At 48.4% G+C, this 21,878-nt stretch overlaps 1 protein-coding gene across 1 annotated transcript in view; it reads left to right on the forward strand.

Moving 5' to 3' along the window:
• The first annotated feature begins 683 nt into the window (after nt 1–683).
• The window catches only part of NCS1 (neuronal calcium sensor 1), a 58,136-nt gene continuing 36,941 nt past the window's right edge, over nt 684–21,878 (forward strand). Inside the window, exon 1 of the mRNA XM_073640734.1 lies at nt 684–1,090. Within this exon, the coding sequence (XP_073496835.1) occupies nt 1,027–1,090 (64 nt within the window). The 5' untranslated portion in view covers nt 684–1,026. The remainder of the gene's footprint in view (nt 1,091–21,878) is intronic.

A 21,878-nucleotide genomic window follows, 5' to 3' on the forward strand; every position in this document is an offset into this window, starting at 1 on the left:
GGTTATAATTTACAGTGATACATTATAATGCCCTGATTACATAGATAACACTGGGTGACTTCTGATACACTTTATACACTGGTTATAATTTACAGTGATACATTATAATGCCCTGATTACATAGATAACACTGGGTGACTTCTGATACACTTTATATACTGGTTATAATTTACAGTGATACATTATAATGCCCTGATTACATAGATAACACTGGGTGACTTCTGATACACTTTATATACTGGTTATAATTTACAGTGATACATTATAACACTTTGGTTCCATACAATGAAACCTGCTTCCCAGCTGCAGTGATTTCCCTCTAGGATGGCACTTTCCAGTCTCCTAGTGTGCTGAGTTTGGCCTTGAAGCAGTGAGGGGGCTGTGGCCACCCCAGGCAGCACTCAGAGGCCACTGACCTGACCGCCTGGCTTATAACCTCTGCTGATGGCTGCACAGAGGCTGGCAGCAGCCGAGCACAATGCAGAAGCTACAGCCGCCGCCTGTAATAAGCAGCAGCAGAGAAGACAATGTGCAGGGGTTAATGGAGTGACTCCCAGCAGATAACTGGGGATGAGGACATGAAAGAAAAGCAATTGTGGGAGAGAACAGAGAGGCGTTATCTGCAAAGGAGGATGGAGGGAGGCTGTCAGGAAGGAGGGAGGGTGTCAGGAAGAAGGGAGGGTGTCAGGAAGAAGGGGGTGCAGCCAGTGAATGAGAGACATAGGAGGAGACTGCAGGGACAGAGCATGTGTAACAGAGTCAAGTAACCAGGGACAACCACACAAGCAGCAGCAGCAGCAGCACAGAGACAGCCTGCACCTCCAGCGGAGGCCACAGTGTGCTGCCAGCTCAGGGGCCCCGCCATTGTCAGGACACGGGGGTGCAGCCAGCAATTGTCGGGACAGACGGGTGAGACAGAAGCCTGAGCTGTGGGAGTCCCAGCTCCCTCCCTCCCAGCAGCAGACACTCGGGCAGGGCCTCACCCGGGACTGGAGGCTGCGATCCATGAATTAATCATCGGAGACAATGGGCAAATCCAACAGCAAACTGAAGCCGGAGGTGGTGGAGGAGCTGACCAGGAAGACCTACTGTAAGTGCTCTGCCATCTGGGGGTCTGGGGAACAGGGGAAGCTGCACAGGGGAGAAAGGGTTAACGCCCCGAAAGTCTAATTTGTAACATCAGGATACAATTATGATACTTAAGTCTATAAAAAGTAAAAATATATAATAATAATACATAAATATACAATATATGTCTATAAATAAGTCTAATATGTAATAAAGGTACAATAATGATACATAAGTCTATAAAAAGTAGAAATATACAATAATAATACATAGATCTATAATACAGGTCTATAAATTAAAGTCTAATATGTAACACAGACACAATAATAATACATAAGTCTATAAAAAGTATAAATATACAATATTATGTAGATATACAATATAGGTCTATAAATAAGTCTAATATGTAACATAAAGATACAATAATGATAAATAAGTCTACAAATAAAAGTATAAATTTACAACGATACAGAATACATAGATATACAATACATGTCTATAAGTAAAAGTCTATGTAACATAAGGAAACAATAATGATAGATAAGTCTATAAAAAGTATGAATATACAACAATGATACATAATACATAGATATATAATACATGGGTATAAATAAAAGTCTATGTAACATAAATAGGCAACAATGATACTTAAGTCTATAAAGTCTACTATACATACCATGAGACACACAAGTGTAAAAAGCATGACTGGTACAGATGGAGGGATCTCCCTGACCACCAGAGCTTACACTCTACAAGGGAAGGTGCTATAGAGGTGTCCTGCCTGAACAGTGAGGGCTTGGTTTCTGGGGGGCCAGCAGTAGGGATCCTGCCTTGCACACTAAGGACCTGGATTACCTTGTTTTGGGGTGCAGTGAACAAGATGTGGCGGTGTTTTACATCTCTAAAGAGGTGTTGTGGGTTGTGCAGAATACAATGTGGGGGTGTCTGGTGAGTGGGGGACAGATGTATTGGTATCTGTCATCTGGCAGTGGAGGCTGAGTGATGGCTGTTGTGCGCTGATGCACTGAGACTTCTGTGCTGGCTGGTAGTCATGGGCTACAGACATGGGTGTGAGCGGAGGCTGGGACTGGTGTAATAATGGTGATTATAATCACAGGAGCCCCCTGTATTCAGCCCCCAAACTGTTACATCACATCCAGTTCTTATGATGTGGAGTCTCTGAACTGATGTACCGATGATTAGGGTTAATAGTGGGGTCAGCCAAGAGCAGCCTCACTATCTATCTATCTATCTATCTATCTATCTATCTATCTATCTATCTATCTATCTATCTATCAATCATCATCATCATGACATGTAGTAATAATAGTCTGTCCTGATCTTCATTTTCCCTGCTGTAGTCCTCGGCTCTCTGGCAGCAGACTGGCATTTCACACATCCAGGAGGAAATCTCCTTCTCATTATCCTGAGCCTCCCCCTCCAGAAGAGCCCACATGGATCCCTACAGCTGTCCCACCGCCTCCAGTATGAGGCCTAGTGTAGCAGCTCCAGTGTATGGGGTGCGGGCGTTCCTGTGTACTCTAGGCCTGATAATATTTAGGGAAATACCGTATGGGCTCTGTGTACACTGCTGGACGTGTTCTGGACATTGCCTGGAATTTGGGACCTGAACACTGACCACAAGGAGAAAGAATAAAGTTGCCTCACAGAAGTGCGACCAACCGATAGACATGTGACTCTCCCCTACACATGTGACCCACTCCATACAAAATGTGGGACCCCAACATAGATATGCCACTACCCCATAGGGTGCGACCATCCCATAGACAAGACTGGATATGAGATTTTATAGATAAGACTCCCCACTACACATGTGGCCCCCCACAAAGGAGATGTGGGACCCCTCCTTAATAATCACCAGTCTCCAGACCTATTCTAGGTCTGCTCAGTATCGACCATCGCCATGCAGGAGCTGATAACACAGAGCAGCAGCGATAGTCTGCTTGGAAATCATAAGTGATCATTTGAACAATATTGGGATATTCCACACTATCGCACCATTCCCAGAGATCTAGTTATAGACCGTTACTTTAGGGCACCCATCCTCCTGCCAAGAATCTGGCCGTAGATCGTTTCCTCTATGTTTTTCCTGTTACTGGCATCTTTTTGTGAAAATAGCTTAACAAACCAATAGATAAGGTGTAGAATGCCATTTATTGCTCTTTATCAGCCAATGGAAGACGCTGTTGTAGGGACAGGTAAAAGCTATTGCCTTCTGTTATCAGACATTTCAGACTAGGGAGGTGATTGTAGGACAGGAGAGTACAATCTATTACTCCCTGTTATCAGCCATTACTGGGGAGAGGAGACTGTAGGACAGGTGAGTACAATCTATTCCTCTCTGTTATCAGCCATTACTGGGGAGAGGCGACTGTAGGACAGGTGACTATTTCTCCCTGTTATCATTGGAATGAGTGGCATGAAGTGTAGAGACCTCCTTGCCCGCCATGATCACTACCCTATTTCACATATCTCCAGTGCTCCCTCTCCTGTGTCTGATATCAGCCGCTCCTCTTATATCGCTCCAACAGTGTTATAATCCCCAGACTGTAAGGTTAATGGCCCTTTAAGGCTTTCTGGTAGCCGTATCTGTCATATAAGTCAATTCTTGTTATCTCAGGCAAAAAGCCATCACAGATTGCCCGTTATCAGGAGGTTACGAGTAATAAAGTCAGATATAATGGGTAGTGTAATTAAAGGGTTTCTCGTCAGACGGCGCCGGACGTTTTGCATTTGTGGCTGACACTTGTCAGTAATTTCACCGGTGACAAAATGACAGTTAGTAACATGAATATATGAGACAATGATCGGTTTAGGTCGGTTCCCATAAACACCGCACCCTCACCACGGAGGGGCACTGCCATCATATGGGAAGAATTACATGGGTATTTGTGGGTCCTGTGGAGATAACGGGGCACCGAAAACAGGAGGTTGCCATAGTAACAAGGCGTGAACGCTCAGGCAGCGGAACGTCAGATCCAGAAACTCGTATCCGTCGTCTTCTATTCTCTACAGAAGAAAATCTAAGGATATGCTGCGCTCCTTATCGCTGCCCCCCAACCTCCGCCGGGGTGCAAAAGGGGTTAACGTGCGCTCATAAATGATATTTATTACGCAGTATCTGCTTGGCATTGTCGTAAAGCTGCAGCAGCGGCCAATGCCCCTTCCTTGGGAGACGTGTGCGCGTGGGCACGGGGGGCCGCGCTGGGCTGGGAGCTCCTCCATCCTGGCAGATGTCTTACTTTCCTTGAGATGCAAAACTGAAACGAAGCATCCTGGCTGCAGGCGGCATACTTTATAGCCCCAGAACCATATCTGCAATGAATGGATAACCCCAATCATTTAGATGATGATTTTGAGCTTATAGCCATTAATCCAGAGCCGAATCCCCATCTTCTTTACTGCCAGCGTCCAGTCTAGGTAATGCGGCCAGGGCAGGGTATGGCGGTGTTATTTATACTGGCCTGTGCAGGTTTTATGTGGGTTTATAGGTTTTACTTTTTTTTTTATACCGGGGCCTCGACTGGATGGGATGTCACATTATAGAGGGCTCATAGCATCCATCTACAGCAGGACTTACCCCTCCAGCCCTGGCAGCTATATCACCCATTAGTGGGCATCAACATGTGTACCAGCACCAGAGCTGTACCCAGCTGTCCTTCCTTTTCCAGTTCACTGCCCTAGCAATGTTCTCTGCCCCCTCTGGTGCCCTGTACATGCCCCTGCTGCCTGCCAGCTACACCCCTGCCCGGCACGCTCATAATATGATAGCAGGAGCAATCGCTGGGCGGCTGCAGGGAGATTATCAGAAGGAAGGAGTTGATGGCTGATAACAGTGAACAACAGCATGCAGCCAGTGAGTATTGCATCTAGTTATTAGTATTACTACATGAAGAAAGCTCAGCAATGCAAGAGTTTTCTATTACAAAGGACAGGGGAATTAATTTTCCCGAGGAGCCACAGAGAGACCATGTGTGTGTGGTGGAGGGCCGAACTAGGCTAAAATTAATTTATCTTAATATTAATTATAATTACTATTAATATTAAATATCACAAAAGTGAGCAGAATGAAGTATGCTGACATCTCCATATATACCATATGAGCCCTTATACAGCCTCTCTATATACAGTATGAGCCCACACACAGCCCCTTTAAATACCGTATGAGCCAGCACACTGCGTCCCTATATACCATATGAACCCGCACACAGCCCTCTTACCATATGAGCCTGCACACAGCCCCCTATATACCATTTGAGCCCTCACACAGCCAGCTATATACCGTATAGGTCCACACAGCCCCTTTTATACAGTATGAGCCCCCACATAGCCCCCTATATACAATATGAGCCCCCATATACAGTGTTAGACCTTACATAGGCTCTCTATATACAGTATGTGCCCTCACATAGCCCCCTATATACAGTATAAGTCCACATGCAGCACCGTATATACAGTATAAGAGCCCACACACAGCTCCCCTGTATACAGTATGAGCCCCCACATATTCCTCTAAATTCAGTGTGAGACCTCACATAGCCTTTCTATATACAGTATGTACCCTCTCATAGCCCCTATATACAGTATGAGACCTCTCGTAGCCACCCTATATACAGTATGAAAAAAATCCAGAGGAGCTACTCCTACTCCGTCACCAGTACTTTCTAATTAATAAAACAAGTTACGCCCCCATATGGAGCAATATGCCATGTGCAGAAACTGTTGGTGGTACGCACATTAGATTGTGTAAATGTCATCCAAGAAAAAGTGAAAAACGGCACTCACCAGATACTGTGATTAAAATTCTTTATTCCATAAACACAGCAAAGCAGTAGGCAGGGACTGTACGGGAGGCGAGGGAGGACGACGGCCGTGTCACACTACAACAGCGCTCCTACGGGTCCAGCTATACAGTATGAGCCCCCACATATTCCCCTATATACAGTATGAGCCTCAACATAGCCCCCTATATACAGCATGAGCCCACACACAGCCCTCGTATATACCGTATGAGCCCCCATATAGCCATCAAATATACAGTATGACCCCCAACAAATCTCTCTATATCTCTATATACAGTATGAAACAACATACTGTATAGCCTCTCTGTATACAATATGTGCTCTCTCATAGCCTGATATATACAGTATGAGCCCCCACATATTCACCCTATATACAGTATGAGTCCCTACATAGCCCCCCTATATACAGTATAATCCCAAACACAACCCTCCCATATACCGTATGAGCCCCCACATAGCCGCTCTATATACAGTAGATGCCCTCTCTTAGCCCCCTATATAGTATGAGCCCCCACATAGTCCCCTATATACAGGCACACATCCCATACACATATATATAAAGAAAAGCAACACATACTCATCTTGCTCTTGTTCCCTCAGCGCTCTGCTCCGGTCTCCGATGCACTGGCTCTCCTCACCTCTGCTGCCTCACAAGTTGATTGGTGGTAGAAGGAGTTGGGGGTCCATCCTTCACCAATGCATCCTGAGGATGCAGATAACAGTGGATATCAAGATGTCGGCGGTGGAGGGCATAGTGCAGCCCATATTTGCTCCATTCTGGCCTGAGGGACGCATTTTATCCAGGTCTGGTCGATGGGATGGTGTTGCCCATGGCAGCCCAAAAATAGGATGATGAGGAAGTAAGATTGTCAGCTCCAGTGGTGCAGGGGCTGAGGAGGGGACACTCATGGTAATGGTGGGTGTGTTGGTTAAGTTCAGTCTCGGGGGTGCAGGGCCTGAGGAAGGTACACTCAGGGTGGTGGTGGGTGAGGTGGTCTGAGTTCAGGGTAAGGCTCTGGAGCACAGGGGCTGAGGTGAGGACACTCAGGATGATGGCAGGTGAGTTGGTCTCGGTTCGGGGTTAGGCTCTGGGGTGCAGGGGCTGAGGTGGGGACACTCAGGGTGGTGTTGGGGTGCGAGTTGGTCTGGGTTCGGGGTTAGGCTCTAAGGTGCTGAGGCTGGGACATTCAGGGTGGTGGTGGGTGAGTTGGTCTGGGTTCAGGGTTAGGCTCTAAGGTGCAGGGGCTGAGGCTAGGACACTCAGGGTGGTGGCGGGTGAGTTGGTCTAGGTTTGGCTCGGGTGCAGGGGCTGAGGTGGGGACACTCATTGTGGTGGTGGGTGAGTTGGTCTGGGTTCGGGGTTAGGCTCTAAGGTGCAGGGGCTGAGTCTGAGACACTGAAGGTGGTGGCGGATGAGTTGGTCTAGGATTGGCTCTGGGGTGCAGGGGCTGAGGTGGGGACACTCAGGGTGATGGCGGGTGAGTTGGTCTCGGTTCGGCTCTGGAGTGCAGGGGCTGAGGTGGGGACACTCAGGGTGGTGACGGGTGAGTTAGTCTGGTTTTGGCTCTGGGGTGCAGGGGTTGAGGTGAGGACACTCAGGGTGATGGTGGGTGAGTTGGTCTGGGTCCGGCTCTGGGGTGCAGGGGTTGAGGTGAGGACACTCAGGGTGATGGCGGGTGAGTTGGTCTGGGTTCGGGGTTCAGCTCTGGGGTGCAGGGGTTGAGGTGGGGACACTCAGTGTGGTGGTGGGTGAGTTGGTCTGGGTTAGGGGTTAGGCTCTAAGGTGCAGGGGCTGAGGCTGGGACACTCAAGGTGGTGGCGGGTGAGTTGGTCTAGGTTTGGCTCTGGGGTGCAGGGGCTGAGGTGGGGACACTCAGGGTGGTGGCAGGTGAGTTGGTCTGGGTTCAGGGTAAGGCTCTAAGGTGCAGGGGCTGAGGTGGGGACACTCAGGGTGATGGCGGGTGAGTTGATCTCGGTTCGGCTCTGGAGTGCAGGGGCTGAGGTGGGGACACTCAGGGTGATGGCGGGTGAGTTGATCTCGGTTCGGCTCTGGAGTGCAGGGGCTGAGGTGGGGACACTCAGGGTGGTGATGGCTGAGTTAAGGCCCCGTCACAGATAACGAGATCGCTAGCGAGATCGTTGATACGTCACGGTTTTTGTGACGCAATCGCGATCTTGCTAGCGATCTTGTTATGTCTGACAGGTAGCAACGATCAGGCCCCTGCTGTGAGATCTCTGATCGTTACAAAGCTTCCTGGACCATTCCTGGGTCGTTGCGCTCCCGCTGGGCAGTGTGCATCGCTGTATTTGACACCTTATCAACGACCTCGTTAGCGATTCAGAACTGAGACACGTAGGTGTGCATAAATTGGACTTTTCCGCGCCCCTCGTCCCCGATTGGTGGTCGCTACAGCGTTCTCATTTTCCGCCATGCATAAAGAAGGCAACAGAATAGCGATTCCATCCTTTGTTTCTGACCTCGTGCTGGATTGCAGATCCTAGCAGAATTCTCCGGGCTGTTGATATCCGTTCATTCGACTGAGTCCTGATTTTGCCTAATTTTATGCACGCCTTTGTGACACAGTACAGTCCCTATCAAGGTGTGGATCGTTGAAATAGCTGCTGTGTGAAAGCGTCCCAACGACCGCCGAGATCGTTAGTTAGATCGCTGGGGAGGCCGAAATCGTTGGGAAGTTCTGCATGTTTGACAGCTCCCCAGCGATCACGAAACGACTCTCCAGCGATCCCAAAACCGTGAGGTAATAACAATCTCGCTAGCGATCTCGTTATGTGTGACAGGGCCTTTAGTCTGGGTTTGGCTCTGGGGTGCAGGGGTTGAGGTGATGACACTCAGGGTGATGGCGGGTGAGTAGGTCTGGGTTCGGCTCTGGGATGCAGGGGTTGAGGTGAGGACACTCAGGGTGATGGCGGGTGAGTTGGTCTGGGTTTGGCTCTGGGGTGCAGGGGTTGAGATGGGGACTCTCAGGGTGGTGGTGGGTGAGGGGATTAGGCTCTGGGGTGCAGGGGCTGAGGCTGGGACAGTCGGTGTTGGCGAGTGAGGCGGTCATGGTTCGGGTGCAGGATACATGGGTAGGTTCTCAGCGTTGTATTATTTTCTCCCGGGGTGTAATAACAATGCCACTGGCTGCCATGGAGAGAAATGAGCCTCCCAGGAATGAGGAGCATTTACAGTAAATTCTGGGTCCTTGAGCCGCTTGCAGCAATCAGCCGTTGCCTTGGGTGACGTAGAGGTTGTGAAGGACGGGGTGCGCTGAGAATTACACACGTCAGTGGTCTGTGTAGTGTGCCTGCATTTACAGAGGCCTCTGCCGTGCTCACCCATCTCTCCTATACACCTGAATGGTAAATCTGCCTGATAAGATGTATTCTGGCTCTCCGATCTTCAGCCTAAGGCCACAGCCCCACTATCAGTATTCGGTCAGTATTCGGTCAGTATTTTTTCTCAGGAGTGGGAGACAACACCAGGTGAGGAACAATCAGAGAAAAGGTATAATAGAAACAAGTCACCAATTCTGCATTTATCACCCACTCCTGGTTTTGGCTCCCACTCCTGAGAAAAAATACTGACCAAATACTGATTGGGGGGCCGTGGCCTAAGCCCTGGAGGCTGCAGGGCTGTGTGTGACGGGTGTGGCTTTTCTGAGCTGGGGTGCATATACGTTTTGGCCTGGCGCTGTGCATGCTGCATTGGCAGGCCAGCATCTGAGTGCCCTTTGCCGCAGGTAATTGAACGCCTCTTGTGCATTGATAGTCTGGTGATATAGATAAATCCGTCCTCTTAATGTCAAAACATTCAATCCAAACATAAATCTCCTGCTGGACGGGATCCATGTACTGTCCGATAGCAGAAGCTGCACTGCTGGTCTCTGTACTGTGTGAATAAAGCCGCAAGTGAAGCTTAGGGGGTTCTCTGGGCTTAAAACACTGATCACATAGTCTAAGGACAGGCCATTAATAACTGACGATCAGAAACCCCCTTAAGGCCACGTTCACACGTTCAGTATTTGGTCAGTATATTACATCAGTATTTGTAAGCCAAAACCAGGAGTGGGTGAAAAATACAGAAGTGGTGATGTGTTTCTATTATACTTTTCCTCAGATTGTTCCACTCCTGGTTTTGGCTTATAAATACTGATGTAAAATACTGACCAAATACTGAATGTGTGAACGTGGCCTTAAAAGTGTCCAACTGTAGAGAAAATGGAAACCACGCCATTGCCAATACAGGGCACTACATTTTACCCTTATACATGCCAATGGGACTGAGCTGCAATACCAGACACAGCCTGAATGTGGCGCTGTTTCAGAACTGCTTTTTTCTTATCCTTTACAATGCCTTTAACACTAGTTGATTGCTGCCCCATTGGCAGCACCAGCAGCAGGACAACATGTCCATTGCGGTGGGCTCTCCCAGCCCCTATAGTACTGCTCATTGTAGTTCCAGGACTGGCCCTGTTCACACTGTGCAGTTATATCTGTACATTTTTGTGTCCATTCCTAGATTTGACAGAAAAAAACAGCAGCATAACTTGCCAGCGCCACCTTAGGGGCTGGTAATATGGTTGTATTAAGTGTCAGTGTGACTGCAGGACTCCCAGATCTCGTCCAGTGGAGGAGTCCTCGTCACAGGTTGTGATCACAAGTGACTTTTTTTGCTGCAGCTTTTGACCATGTACTATATCAGCTGTGAGCGCAGTGGGGTCCGGGCCCAGGAGATGGTGCCGGGTGCCCCCACATCACGGAGGGTTACATATGCAGTGTATTCCCGGACACTTTTAGACCCGTTTTCCACCTCATTATCGCCTCTTCTCCACCTGGCGCTGCAGATGAAAGCAGACTGTGCACTTCACCTTCTCCTCTGTTCCATAATTCAGGGTGTTTAACAAGTTGCCATTTTCAGCGTCTCTCGCCCGCACTCATCCCCCATTATTCAGTGTGAAGTAGAAATTTCTTTGTAGCTTTTTGGTGTTAGAGGATAAAGATTGTGATGTAACATTAGGAGGAGAATGATTGCTGCAGCACAGAGTGTTTCAGGAAAGAAGCAGGTTTTATTTATAGGAGGTGGCAGGATGAGAGTTAGAATACCCACTACAGCAGTACAGAATATTTCAGAAAAGGAGTGTGCTGACCCTGTGCAAGGTCAAGGACCAAGCGTTAGATAATGGAGGGAGCAAAGTATCCAGTAGCACAGAGTATTTCAGGAGAGGAGGGTACTTATCATGTGGGGGTCACTGGATGAGCGGTATGTCATTCCCAATCAGCACAGAGTATTTCAGTAGAGAGATGTACTGATCTTGGGGGAGGTCAAGGACTGCGATTCATGAAGTGGAAAGAGCAGGGTCCCAGCAGTGCAGAGTGTTTCAGGGGAGGAGTATACTGCTGTTGGGTGGCTGGATGGTGAGGGCAGGGCTGCAGGTGCACATACCGCAGCCGTAAAACGCACCGCCACGTTGGATGGGCTATTTGCAGTCGGTATCTGTACAGATTGCAGGCTCTTTGGTAATTCCCTTCTCTTCACTGTTTTCCTTGTACCGCAGGGAATTAGAACAGTTTTTTGTAAATTGCTTCTGTGAAATTGCTTCTCTCTTCCCATGGGTCCGCGCCCCCCTCACCCGTCTCTATCACCCTCCATCCTGCCCTGTTTATTTTCTCCTTTTAAGAAGCTTCTCCAATAATGAAGCAATTAGCTCCCCGTCTGTCCGGCCGCTGCTCCTCTCACTTTCTGTTCTTTGCTGCCTGACGGTTCTGGAGATCTGGGCATTCTGAGATCCAATATGTGATACCCGCATCTATCATCACCATACTGATAAGTGACTGGTACCATGCCACCCACATCACCCTGATATTGTGCCCATGGTCAGTGCCCAACTAATGTCGTCATACAGTGCCCATGTATACTGCCATACAGTGTCCAATTAATAGCACCATACAGTACATATATATATATATATATATATATATATATATATATATATATATATATATATATATACAGTGCCTACAAGTAGTATTCAACCCCCTGCAGATTTAGCTGGTTTGATAAGATGCAAATAAGTTAGAGCCTTCAAACTGCAAACGAGAGTAAGTTTTATGAACAGAAGCATAAATCTTACAAACCAAAAAGTTATGTTGCTCAGTTGAATTTTATTAAATTTTAAACATAAAAGTGTGGGTCAATTATTATACAACCCCTATGTTTAATATTTTGTGGAATAACCCTTGTTTGCAATTACAGCTAATAATCGTCTTTTATAAGACCTGATCAGGCCGGCACAGGTCTGTGGAGTTATCTTGGCCCACTCCTCCATGCAGATCTTCTCCAAGTTATCTAGGTTCTTTGGGTGTCTCATGTGGACTTTATTCTTGAGCTCCTTCCACAAGTTTTCAATTGGGTTAAGGTCAGGAGACTGACTAGGCCACTCCAACACCTTGACTTTTTCCCTCTTGAACCAGGTCTTGGTTTTCTTGGCTGTGTGCTTTGGGTCGTTGTCTTGTTGGAAGATGAAATTACGACCCATCTTAAGATCCTTGATGGAGGAGCGGAGGTTCTTGGCCAAAATCTCCAGGTAGGCCGTGCTATCCATCTTCCCATGGATGCGGACCAGATGGCCAGGCCCCTTGGCAGAGAAACAGCCCCACAGCATGATGCTGCCACCACCATGCTTGACTGTAGGGATGGTATTCTTGGGGTCGTATGCAGTGCCATCCAGTCTCCAAACGTCACGTGTGTGGTTGGCACCAAAGATCTCGATCTTGGTCTCATCAGACCATAGAACCTTGAACCAGTCTGTCTCAGAGTCCTCCAAGAGATCATGAGCAAACTGTAGATGAGCCTTGACATGACGCTTTGAAAGTAAAGGTACCTTACGGGCTTGTCTGGAACGGAGACCATTGCGGTGGAGTACGTTACTTATGGTATTGACTGAAACCAATGTCCCCACTGCCATGAGATCTTCCCGGAGCTCCTTCCTTGTTGTCCTTGGGTTAGCCTTGACTCTTCGGACAAGCCTGGCCTCGGCACGGGAGGACACTTTCAAAGGCTGTCCTGGCAGTGGAAGGCTAACAGTAGTTCCATAAGCCTTCCACTTACGGATGATGCTCCCAACAGTGGAGACAGGTAGGCCCAACTCCTTGGAAAGGGTTTTGTACCCCTTGCCAGCCTTGTGACCCTCCAAGATCTTGTCTCTGATGGCCTTGGAATGCTCCTTTGTCTTTCCCATGTTGACCATGTCTGAGTGCTGTTCACAAGTTTGGGGAGGGTCTTAAATAGTCAGAAAAGGCTGGCAAAAGAGATCTTTAATCCACACATGTGAAGCTCATTATTCTTGGTGCCTGAACTACTTCTTAATACTTTTGGGGGACCAAACAGAATTCTTGTGGTTTGAGGGGTTGAATAATAAATGACACTCTGAATTAACTTTTAACGTTTAAAAAAAAAAAAAAAAAAAAAAATTTGCTGCAGTGCATTTCCCACTTCCAGGCTGATCTACAGTACAAATGTCACAATGCCAAGTTAATTCCGCATGTGTCAACCAGCTAAATCTGCAGGGGGTTGAATACTACTTGTAGGCACTGTATATATATATATACAGTATCTTGCCATACAGTGCGCATACATAGTGCCATAGTGTCCAACTGACACCACCATACAATGCCCAACTAATACCGTCATATAGTGCCCATGTACTGTGCCATAGTGTTCAACTAATACCACCATACAGAGCCATAGAGTTCCAAACTAATACTGCCTTATAGTGCTTATGTATATTGACATACAGTGTCCATTTAATACCACCATACAGTGCCCATATAACAGCACCATACAAAATACAATTTATGCCACCATTTAGCGCCCAACTTATATCACTGTACAATGAACATATATCAGCGGCATACCCAGTGTCCAGCTACCATACACCACTACAGTGTCCATAAAACAGCACTATACAGTACCCATATACAGTGCCATACAACATACGGGGTGGACGAGCGGTCCATCTGTGAGCCCCCACACCGTCTTGTCCTGAGTCCAGGTATACCTTATTACTGATTCATTTGTCCTTTGGCTTTTCCTTGTGGCTGGTTTGATGGTTTACTGGGCGAAAATTGACTAATATACTGACAGCCACAGTGTATGATTGATTCTCTGGACACTTATAATATAGCTCTACTAGTGGGACTTTGTTGTGATAATGTGGGGTACATAAGGTCAATCTATTGGCCATAGTGTTATACTGGTTCTCACAGTATGGACCCCGTTGGTCCTACACCATGATGGATTTTTTATAATGTATGTTTTTGCACCATTTTTGTCAGATATTTATTCCTGATCTTTTATCTCATTATATCTAATAAGTTATTTTTTTTATACTAAATTAATATTTTCCTGGGTTCTTCCGATCGTCTTTTTTGCTTCTATGAATTACTCATGTTTGGCGATTTACCCATACTTATATCCTCAGGTGTGAGTTACTTATTCCAAATTTAACTTAATATGCACCAGTTGAGAACTATATGTATAGTGCCATACAAATGTCCAATTCGTATCACTATACAATTCCTATTTATCAGTGTCAGTGCCTCTGAGCTCAGTGATTGGCTGCAGCGGTAATGTGTGCTAATGGTGATGTCACTGCTGCAGCCTGTAGACAAACACTGGAGCAGTGGCAGGGAGGCACTGCTGGTTTGACGTTGGATGTGGGCGGCAATAACAGCCCTCATATACCTTTATGCAGGAAATCGCCTTTATTAATTTGCCCCCTCTTCTATTGGGGTCTGGGCAGTATTCCCATCCAGACGCATCCCACCAGTATGGGGTCGCCGTCTTCCCTGTACTGTCCCCCATATTTTCCTCTCCTTTCCATGTTGTGACGTTGCTCTGCTCCACGCAGCAGACGGTCACCGAGGAGCAGACAAAGCGCAGAGTATAAACTAATGGAGAATGTGATGAATTGTATGGGACTCTGGAGACTCCAGGTAACGCAAGTCTGAAAACATCCCCATCCCCCGGCCAGTGCCCTCCTGTCCCTCCAGCCCGCCATGTACCCAGACCGCCTCCCTCTCAGTATTTGTGGCCTCCACCTGCAGTGCAGTAATTGGTAATTGCTCTGAGAAGTCTCATGCTTGGGCTGTGATTGCTGTCGTCTACAAGGTGGCGGGGGCTCAGCGAAATCCTGTCACCTGAGAATCACAATGCACGGTCGGCAGTGACTCCTCCAGACTCGGTGCAGAGACTCCTCGGGGATCGGTGCAGAGACTCCTCGGGGATCGGTGCCGAGACTCCTCGGAACTCGGTGCATCATGGTGCAGAAACCCCTCCAGGCTCAGTTCCTCTCAGTACAGAGACTCCTGCTGGCTGGGTGCATTTTGGTAAAGAGACTCCTCAGGCCTCGGTGCAGAGACTCCTCAGGGCATAGTGCATCTCGGTGCAGAGACTCCTCAGGGCTCGGTGCAGAGACTTCTCAGGGCTCGGTGCAGACACTCCTTCTGGCTTGGTGGCTTTTGGTGCAGCAGCTCCTCCAGACTCGGTGCATCTCGGTGCAGAGAATCCTCAGCGCTCAGTGCCTCTCGGTGCAAAAACTCCTCAGGGCTTGGTGCATCTGGGTGCAAAGACTCCTCAGGGCTCGGTGCATCTCGGTGCAGAGACTCTGCAGGGCCTGGTGCATCTCGGTGCAGAGAATCCTCAGCGCTCAGTGCCTCTCATTGCAAAAACTCCTCAGGGCTCGGTGCATCTGGGTGCAAAGACTCATCAGGGCTCGGTGAAGAGACTCTGCAGGGCCTGGTGCATCTCCGTGCAGAGAATCTTCAGCGCTCGGTGCCTCTTGGTGCAAAAACTCCTCAGGGCTCGGTGCCTCTGGGTGCAGAGACTCCTCAGGGCTCGGTGCATCTCGGTGCAGAGACTCCTCAGGGCTCGGTGCATCTCGGTGCAGAGACTCCTCAGGGCTCGGTGCATCTCGGTGCAGAGACTCCTCAGGGCCTGGTGCATCTCGGTGCAGAGACTCCTCAGGGCCTGGTGCATCTCGGTGCAGAGACTCCTCAGGGCCTGGTGCATCTCGGTGCAGAGACTCCTCAGGGCCTGGTGCATCTCGGTGCAGAGACTCCTCAGGGCCTGGTGCATCTCGGTGCAGAGACTCCTCAGGGCCTGGTGCATCTCGGTGCAGAGACTCCTCAGGGCCTGGTGCATCTCGGTGCAGAGACTCCTCAGGGCCTGGTGCATCTCGGTGCAGAGACTCCTCAGGGCCTGGTGCATCTCGGTGCAGAGACTCCTCAGGGCCTGGTGCATCTCGGTGCAGAGACTCCTCAGGGCCTGGTGCATCTCGGTGCAGAGACTCCTCAGGGCCTGGTGCATCTCGGTGCAGAGACTCCTCAGGGCCTGGTGCATCTCGGTGCAGAGACTCCTCGGGGCCTGGTGCATCTCGGTGCAGAGACTCCTCGGGGCCTGGTGCATCACGGTGCAGAAACCCCTCCAGACTCTGTTCCTCTCAGTGCAGATACTCCTCCTGGCTGGGTACATTTTGGTAAAGAGATTCCTCAGGGCTTAGTGCATGTCGGTGCAGAGACTCTTCAGGGCTTAGTGCATCTCGGTGCAGAGGCTCCTCGGGGCCTGGTGCATCTCGGTGCAGAGGCTCCTCGGGGCCTGGTGCATCTCGGTGCAGAGGCTCCTCGGGGCCTGGTGCATCTCGGTGCAGAGACTCCTCGGGGCCTGGTGCATCTCGGTGCAGAGACTCCTCGGGGCCTGGTGCATCTCGGTGCAGAGACTCCTCGGGGCCTGGTGCATCTCGGTGCAGAGACTCCTCGGGGCCTGGTGCATCTCGGTGCAGAGACTCCTCGGGGCCTGGTGCATCTCGGTGCAGAGACTCCTCGGGGCCTGGTGCATCTCGGTGCAGAGACTCCTCGGGGCCTGGTGCATCTCGGTGCAGAGACTCCTCGGGGCCTGGTGCATCTCGGTGCAGAGACTCCTCGGGGCCTGGTGCATCTCGGTGCAGAGACTCCTCGGGGCCTGGTGCATCTCGGTGCAGAGACTCCTCGGGGCCTGGTGCATCTCGGTGCAGAGACTCCTCGGGGCCTGGTGCATCTCGGTGCAGAGACTCCTCGGGGCCTGGTGCATCTCGGTGCAGAGACTCCTCGGGGCCTGGTGCATCTCGGTGCAGAGAGTCCTCGGGGCCTGGTGCATCTCGGTGCAGAGACTCCTCGGGGCCTGGTGCATCTCGGTGCAGAGACTCCTCGGGGCCTGGTGCATCTCGGTGCAGAGACTCCTCGGGGCCTGGTGCATCTCGGTGCAGAGACTCCTCGGGGCCTGGTGCATCTCGGTGCAGAGACTCCTCGGGGCCTGGTGCATCTCGGTGCAGAGACTCCTCGGGGCCTGGTGCATCTCGGTGCAGAGACTCCTCGGGGCCTGGTGCATCTCGGTGCAGAGACTCCTCGGGGCTCGGTGCATCTCAGTGGGTTTCTGGGGTCACATAAGATTAGGGCAGATGCAGATCCACATAATTACTGCACCACAGAAGCTGCCTTTATCCTTTGATCCTGGACTTCTTTGTGCAGTTGTGTTCACGGTTTTAGGAGTTTGATAGAATGACATGATGGAAGGCGAGGTGTAGTTTACTGAGACTGTATCACAAATGAGAAGCTTACATACAGCAGCTCAGCATCACATAATGGAGATGTAGTGCTGTTAGGTTCTTTGGTAGTATCACACATGATATCCTTAGATACACTGTCGCAGCTTCACATGATGGGGATGTAACACTCTGGAGAGCTCTGAGGTTGTATCACAGAATAAGATTAGATACATCAGCTCAGCATTAGATGATGGAGTGCAGCACTGTGTGGTTCCTGGGACTGTTTCACACATGATGAGCCTAGATACAATGTCTCAGATTCATATAATTGGGATGTATGATTGTGGGGTTCTCTGGGGCAGTCCCACACATGATAAGCTTAGATACAGGTGCATCTCACTAAATTAGAATATCATCAAAAAGTTAATTTATTTCAGTTCTTCAATACAAAAAGTGAAACTCGTATGAAATAGATCACTCTGTTTGTAATAACTCTATTTCAAGTGTTTATTTCTGTTAATGTTGATGATTATGGCTTACAGACAATGAAAACACAAAGGTCATTATCTCAGTAAATTAGAATAATTTATAACAACAGCTTGAAAAATGTTTTTAAAATCCAAAATGTTGGCCTACTGAAATGTATGTTCAGTAAATGCACTCAATACTTGGTCGGGGCTCCTTTTGCATCAATTACTGCATCAATGCGGCAATGTGGCATGGAGGCGATCAGCCTGTGGCACTGCTGATGTGTTATGGAAGCCCAGGTTGCTTTGATAGCAGCCTTCAGCTCGTCTGTATTGTTGGGTCTGGGGTCTCTCATCTTCCTCTTGACAATACCCCATAGATTCTCTATAATAGAGTCTCTATGGGGTTAAGGTCAGGCGAGTTTGCTGCCAATCAAGCACAGTGATACTGTTGTGTGTAAACCAGGTATTGGTACTTTTGGCAGTGTGGACAAGTGCCAAGTCCTGCTGGAGAATGACATTTCCATCTCCAAAAAGCTTGTCGGCAGAGGGAAGCATGAAGTGTTCTAAAATGTCCTGGTAGACGGCTGCGCTGACTTTGGTCTTGATAAAACACAGTGGATCTACACCAGCAGATGACATGGCTCCCCAAACCATCACTGATTGTGGAAACTTCACACTAGATCTCAAGCAGCTTGGATTGTGGCCTCTCCACTCTTCCTCCAGTCTTTGGGACCTTGTGGAGTGTCAATGACTGCCTTCTGGACATCTGTCAAGTCAGCAGTTTTCCCCATGATTGTGGAGCCTACTGAAACAGACTAAGGAACCTTTTTAAACGCTTAGGAAGCCTTTGCAGGTGGTTTTTTTTTTTGTTAATTGTTTAAATTTACTGAGATAATGCCTTTGGTGCTTTCATTGACTGTAAGCCATAATCATCAACATTAACAGAAATAAACACATGAAATAGATCACTCTGTTTGTAATGACTCTATATAATATATGAGTTTCACTTTTTGTATTGAAGAACTGAAATAAATTAACTTTTTGATAATATTCTACTTTAGTGAGAAGCACCTGTATATGTCTCAGCATCTGTGGGGTTCTCTGGGTCTCTATCACAGATTAAGTTTAGATACACGGCACAGGTGGTCTCCCTGGCTGGTAACACTAAGCAGACAGATCATGGAGGATTAGAAGGGACCTTTGTGTCGACCAAAATAGGATTCTTCCCTGGAAGTGGAAACTCGCTGGGATTTCAGCAGCTTCGTACAGAATAAGATTTAAATCACATTCAGCCAGGACTGAAGGAGAAGGATTCAATCCTCGGCTTATTTTCCAATGCTGACATCATACAGGCGCTTACGGCAGCGCAGGTCCATGCTGAAACTACTCTGCGCTGCTGGGGCATCCTGTTCCTTCTACTATGAGACTGCCATTCACTGGCCTCCCACAAAATCTCTCCACTGCTGTCCTAAAATACTCAGTGCTTCTGGAAGAACTGCTCCATCCACTAGAAAACTTTGTCACCTTGAGGAGATCAGCGGACTCCTCTCCATAAATATGCTGTGCTGCTGGACACCCTTCTTCTACACAATGTAACTCTATATGTAGCCTCCCACAAGGTTAGCACCCTCCTTCCCTGAAATCCTCTGTGCTGTTCCCATTTCTCCCAGTCAGTGACCTTCGGCACAGGATTGTGGTCACCTTCCCCTTTATGCGCCATTGCTGAAGCATGACTACTCATAGATACAATCGTCCTTCCGTGTCCTTGTGGTGCATAATAGAAATCCGCAGTCATCTGTCAATCAGTGACCGGTGGCGTACGACCGCACATCTTTTCCCTGAGGCTTCTTCTTTACCTAATATTTTTTTGGGGGGGGAGGGGATCAACCACCTTTCATTCTCCATCTGTGCCTAACCACCCTCTTGGCTAAAGTCTCTTCCTTCACTGTTAAGGCCTCCCCATGTTGTTATACAGTAACGTGTGAAATGTCAGACATCTTCCTGAGACTCATGTTAGATGATGAAACATTAGAGTTCCCCTTTAAGATGTGAAATTTCTGGTTTAGTAGCGATGGTGGGGGGTCAGGACACAAGGACATCCCTGGTGCTAGGCTGCAGGGGTAGGTAGCAATTGTACTGATGGGGTCAGGGGTGTAGATGTGGCGGACCCTCTGCCAAATAACGCACCAAGATACATAGTATATATTTCTGCAAAACAGTATCTAAAATTGCTACAATCAGACATCGGGTGACAGCAGCCATCAGCAGCAGTCAGATCTGACACGGCCATCACTCGATCCGTGGACTCAGACCTTTATGGCCACTGAGGAATTGGCTGCTCATTAAAGGGATGTCATTAATAAAGAAGTCAAAGTAACACATCCCTTTAAGGCCCAAGTAATATGGCAAACTGTCATGTTTCCAACTAGGACTTCCATAAAATTCTCACAAAATTGCACAAAAAACATAGAGAACCGGCCGTGCACCGTGGGCTGTAGACAGATTTTTTTCAACCTTCTCCCTGGAAGAGAAGAGTAATAAAAAGTGTCTGTATCTTACTGCAAAACACTGGAGTCAACTTAGATAAAAATTGTGCTAAATTAATCATAAAGCGAGCGCCATTGTGATAAATGGCGCTGAATGACGGGAGCTCCGGAGCTGGCCCTGACGAGGACACACTGAGCCTGTGCTGGGAGACAGTAATTGGGAACCCCAACTGGCAGCGACTTTGATATGAAGAACCTGCGTGTCGTGTAAATCCCCCAGAGGCTGAAGAGATGAAAGAAGGCGACTTGTGCTAGATCATGTGCACTTCATGGCGGGGTGCTCTCAGTCTGGGGCTGCGGCATATGGGGGTCCAGGCACAAAAGGATGAAAGGTTAACCTACTCCTGCAGCAGAGCAACCAGTCAGTACTGGGACTTGTGGGAGAATGGGAGGACAGGAGTGGTCTGTGCAAAAGTATCACAGGGCAATGTGGCCATTAGTGGTCAGACCCCACCGATCAGACCTATCGATAAGTGCAGATATCCCATCAGCTTGGGGACTTTAGGTTATAATAATATTCTGTTTTCAAACCTGTGGCTTTTTCGGAAATTGCAAAACTACAAATCCCAACAGGTTGAGAACTATACCAGGCTGTCACACGTGTCGCTCTACAGATATTATAAAACTACAACTCCCAGCAGCTTAAGAACTATATCATCCATCACATGTGTCGCTCTCCAGATATTACAAAACTACAACTCCCAGCAGCTTGAAGCCTTTCTGTTTTAATAGAGCAGTGTTCTGTTCTCCAATTTGTGGCTTTTAAACTGTTGTGAAACTACATCTCCCAGAATGCAGGCTGCCATGACATGCGGAGAGTGGCCTCGGCCAGCATCCACTGCGCCTCTTCAGATTAGTAGACTTGGCGTGACGACATATGTGTGCCGTGCCGCTATAAGGATATGGACATGCTGCCTACGTTTCCCCCTTGAAGAAACAAGTTTGTTGTTGTTCAAGTGTGTGAAATATAAAATGTAATGTGTTAATGACCTGTAATGTGAACTGTGTTGTGAATTGTGATGTGCCTTAGATTTGTGTGGTTTGAATGTAGGAACGGTTAGGGCAGGGATGTCAAACTCAAACACACAGATGGCCAAAATGAAAAATTTGGACAAAGTCGCAGCCAACCAGTATACAGGATAATGGGCCCCACACAGTCCTCCATACAGAATAATGGGCCCCACATTGTGCTCCATACAGAATAATGGCCCCACATCGGGGTGGTGGTTCTGGTGTTGCAGGCCAAATAAAACCAACCTGTGGGCCAGATTTGTTTGGCATGTATGGGTTAGTTAATTTTGGGACTAGCCCACAGTGAGTGGTTAGTATAAGGGAAAGTGACCGTTTCCTGCTAGGAAGACAGATAGGGCCTGGAGTGCTGAGTGAGCG

This window comes from Phyllobates terribilis, unplaced genomic scaffold (assembly GCF_046119375.1).
Source record: "Phyllobates terribilis strain yellow unplaced genomic scaffold, ASM4611937v1 Scaffold_7__3_contigs__length_470593459, whole genome shotgun sequence".
Classification (NCBI taxonomy): domain Eukaryota; kingdom Metazoa; phylum Chordata; class Amphibia; order Anura; family Dendrobatidae; genus Phyllobates; species Phyllobates terribilis.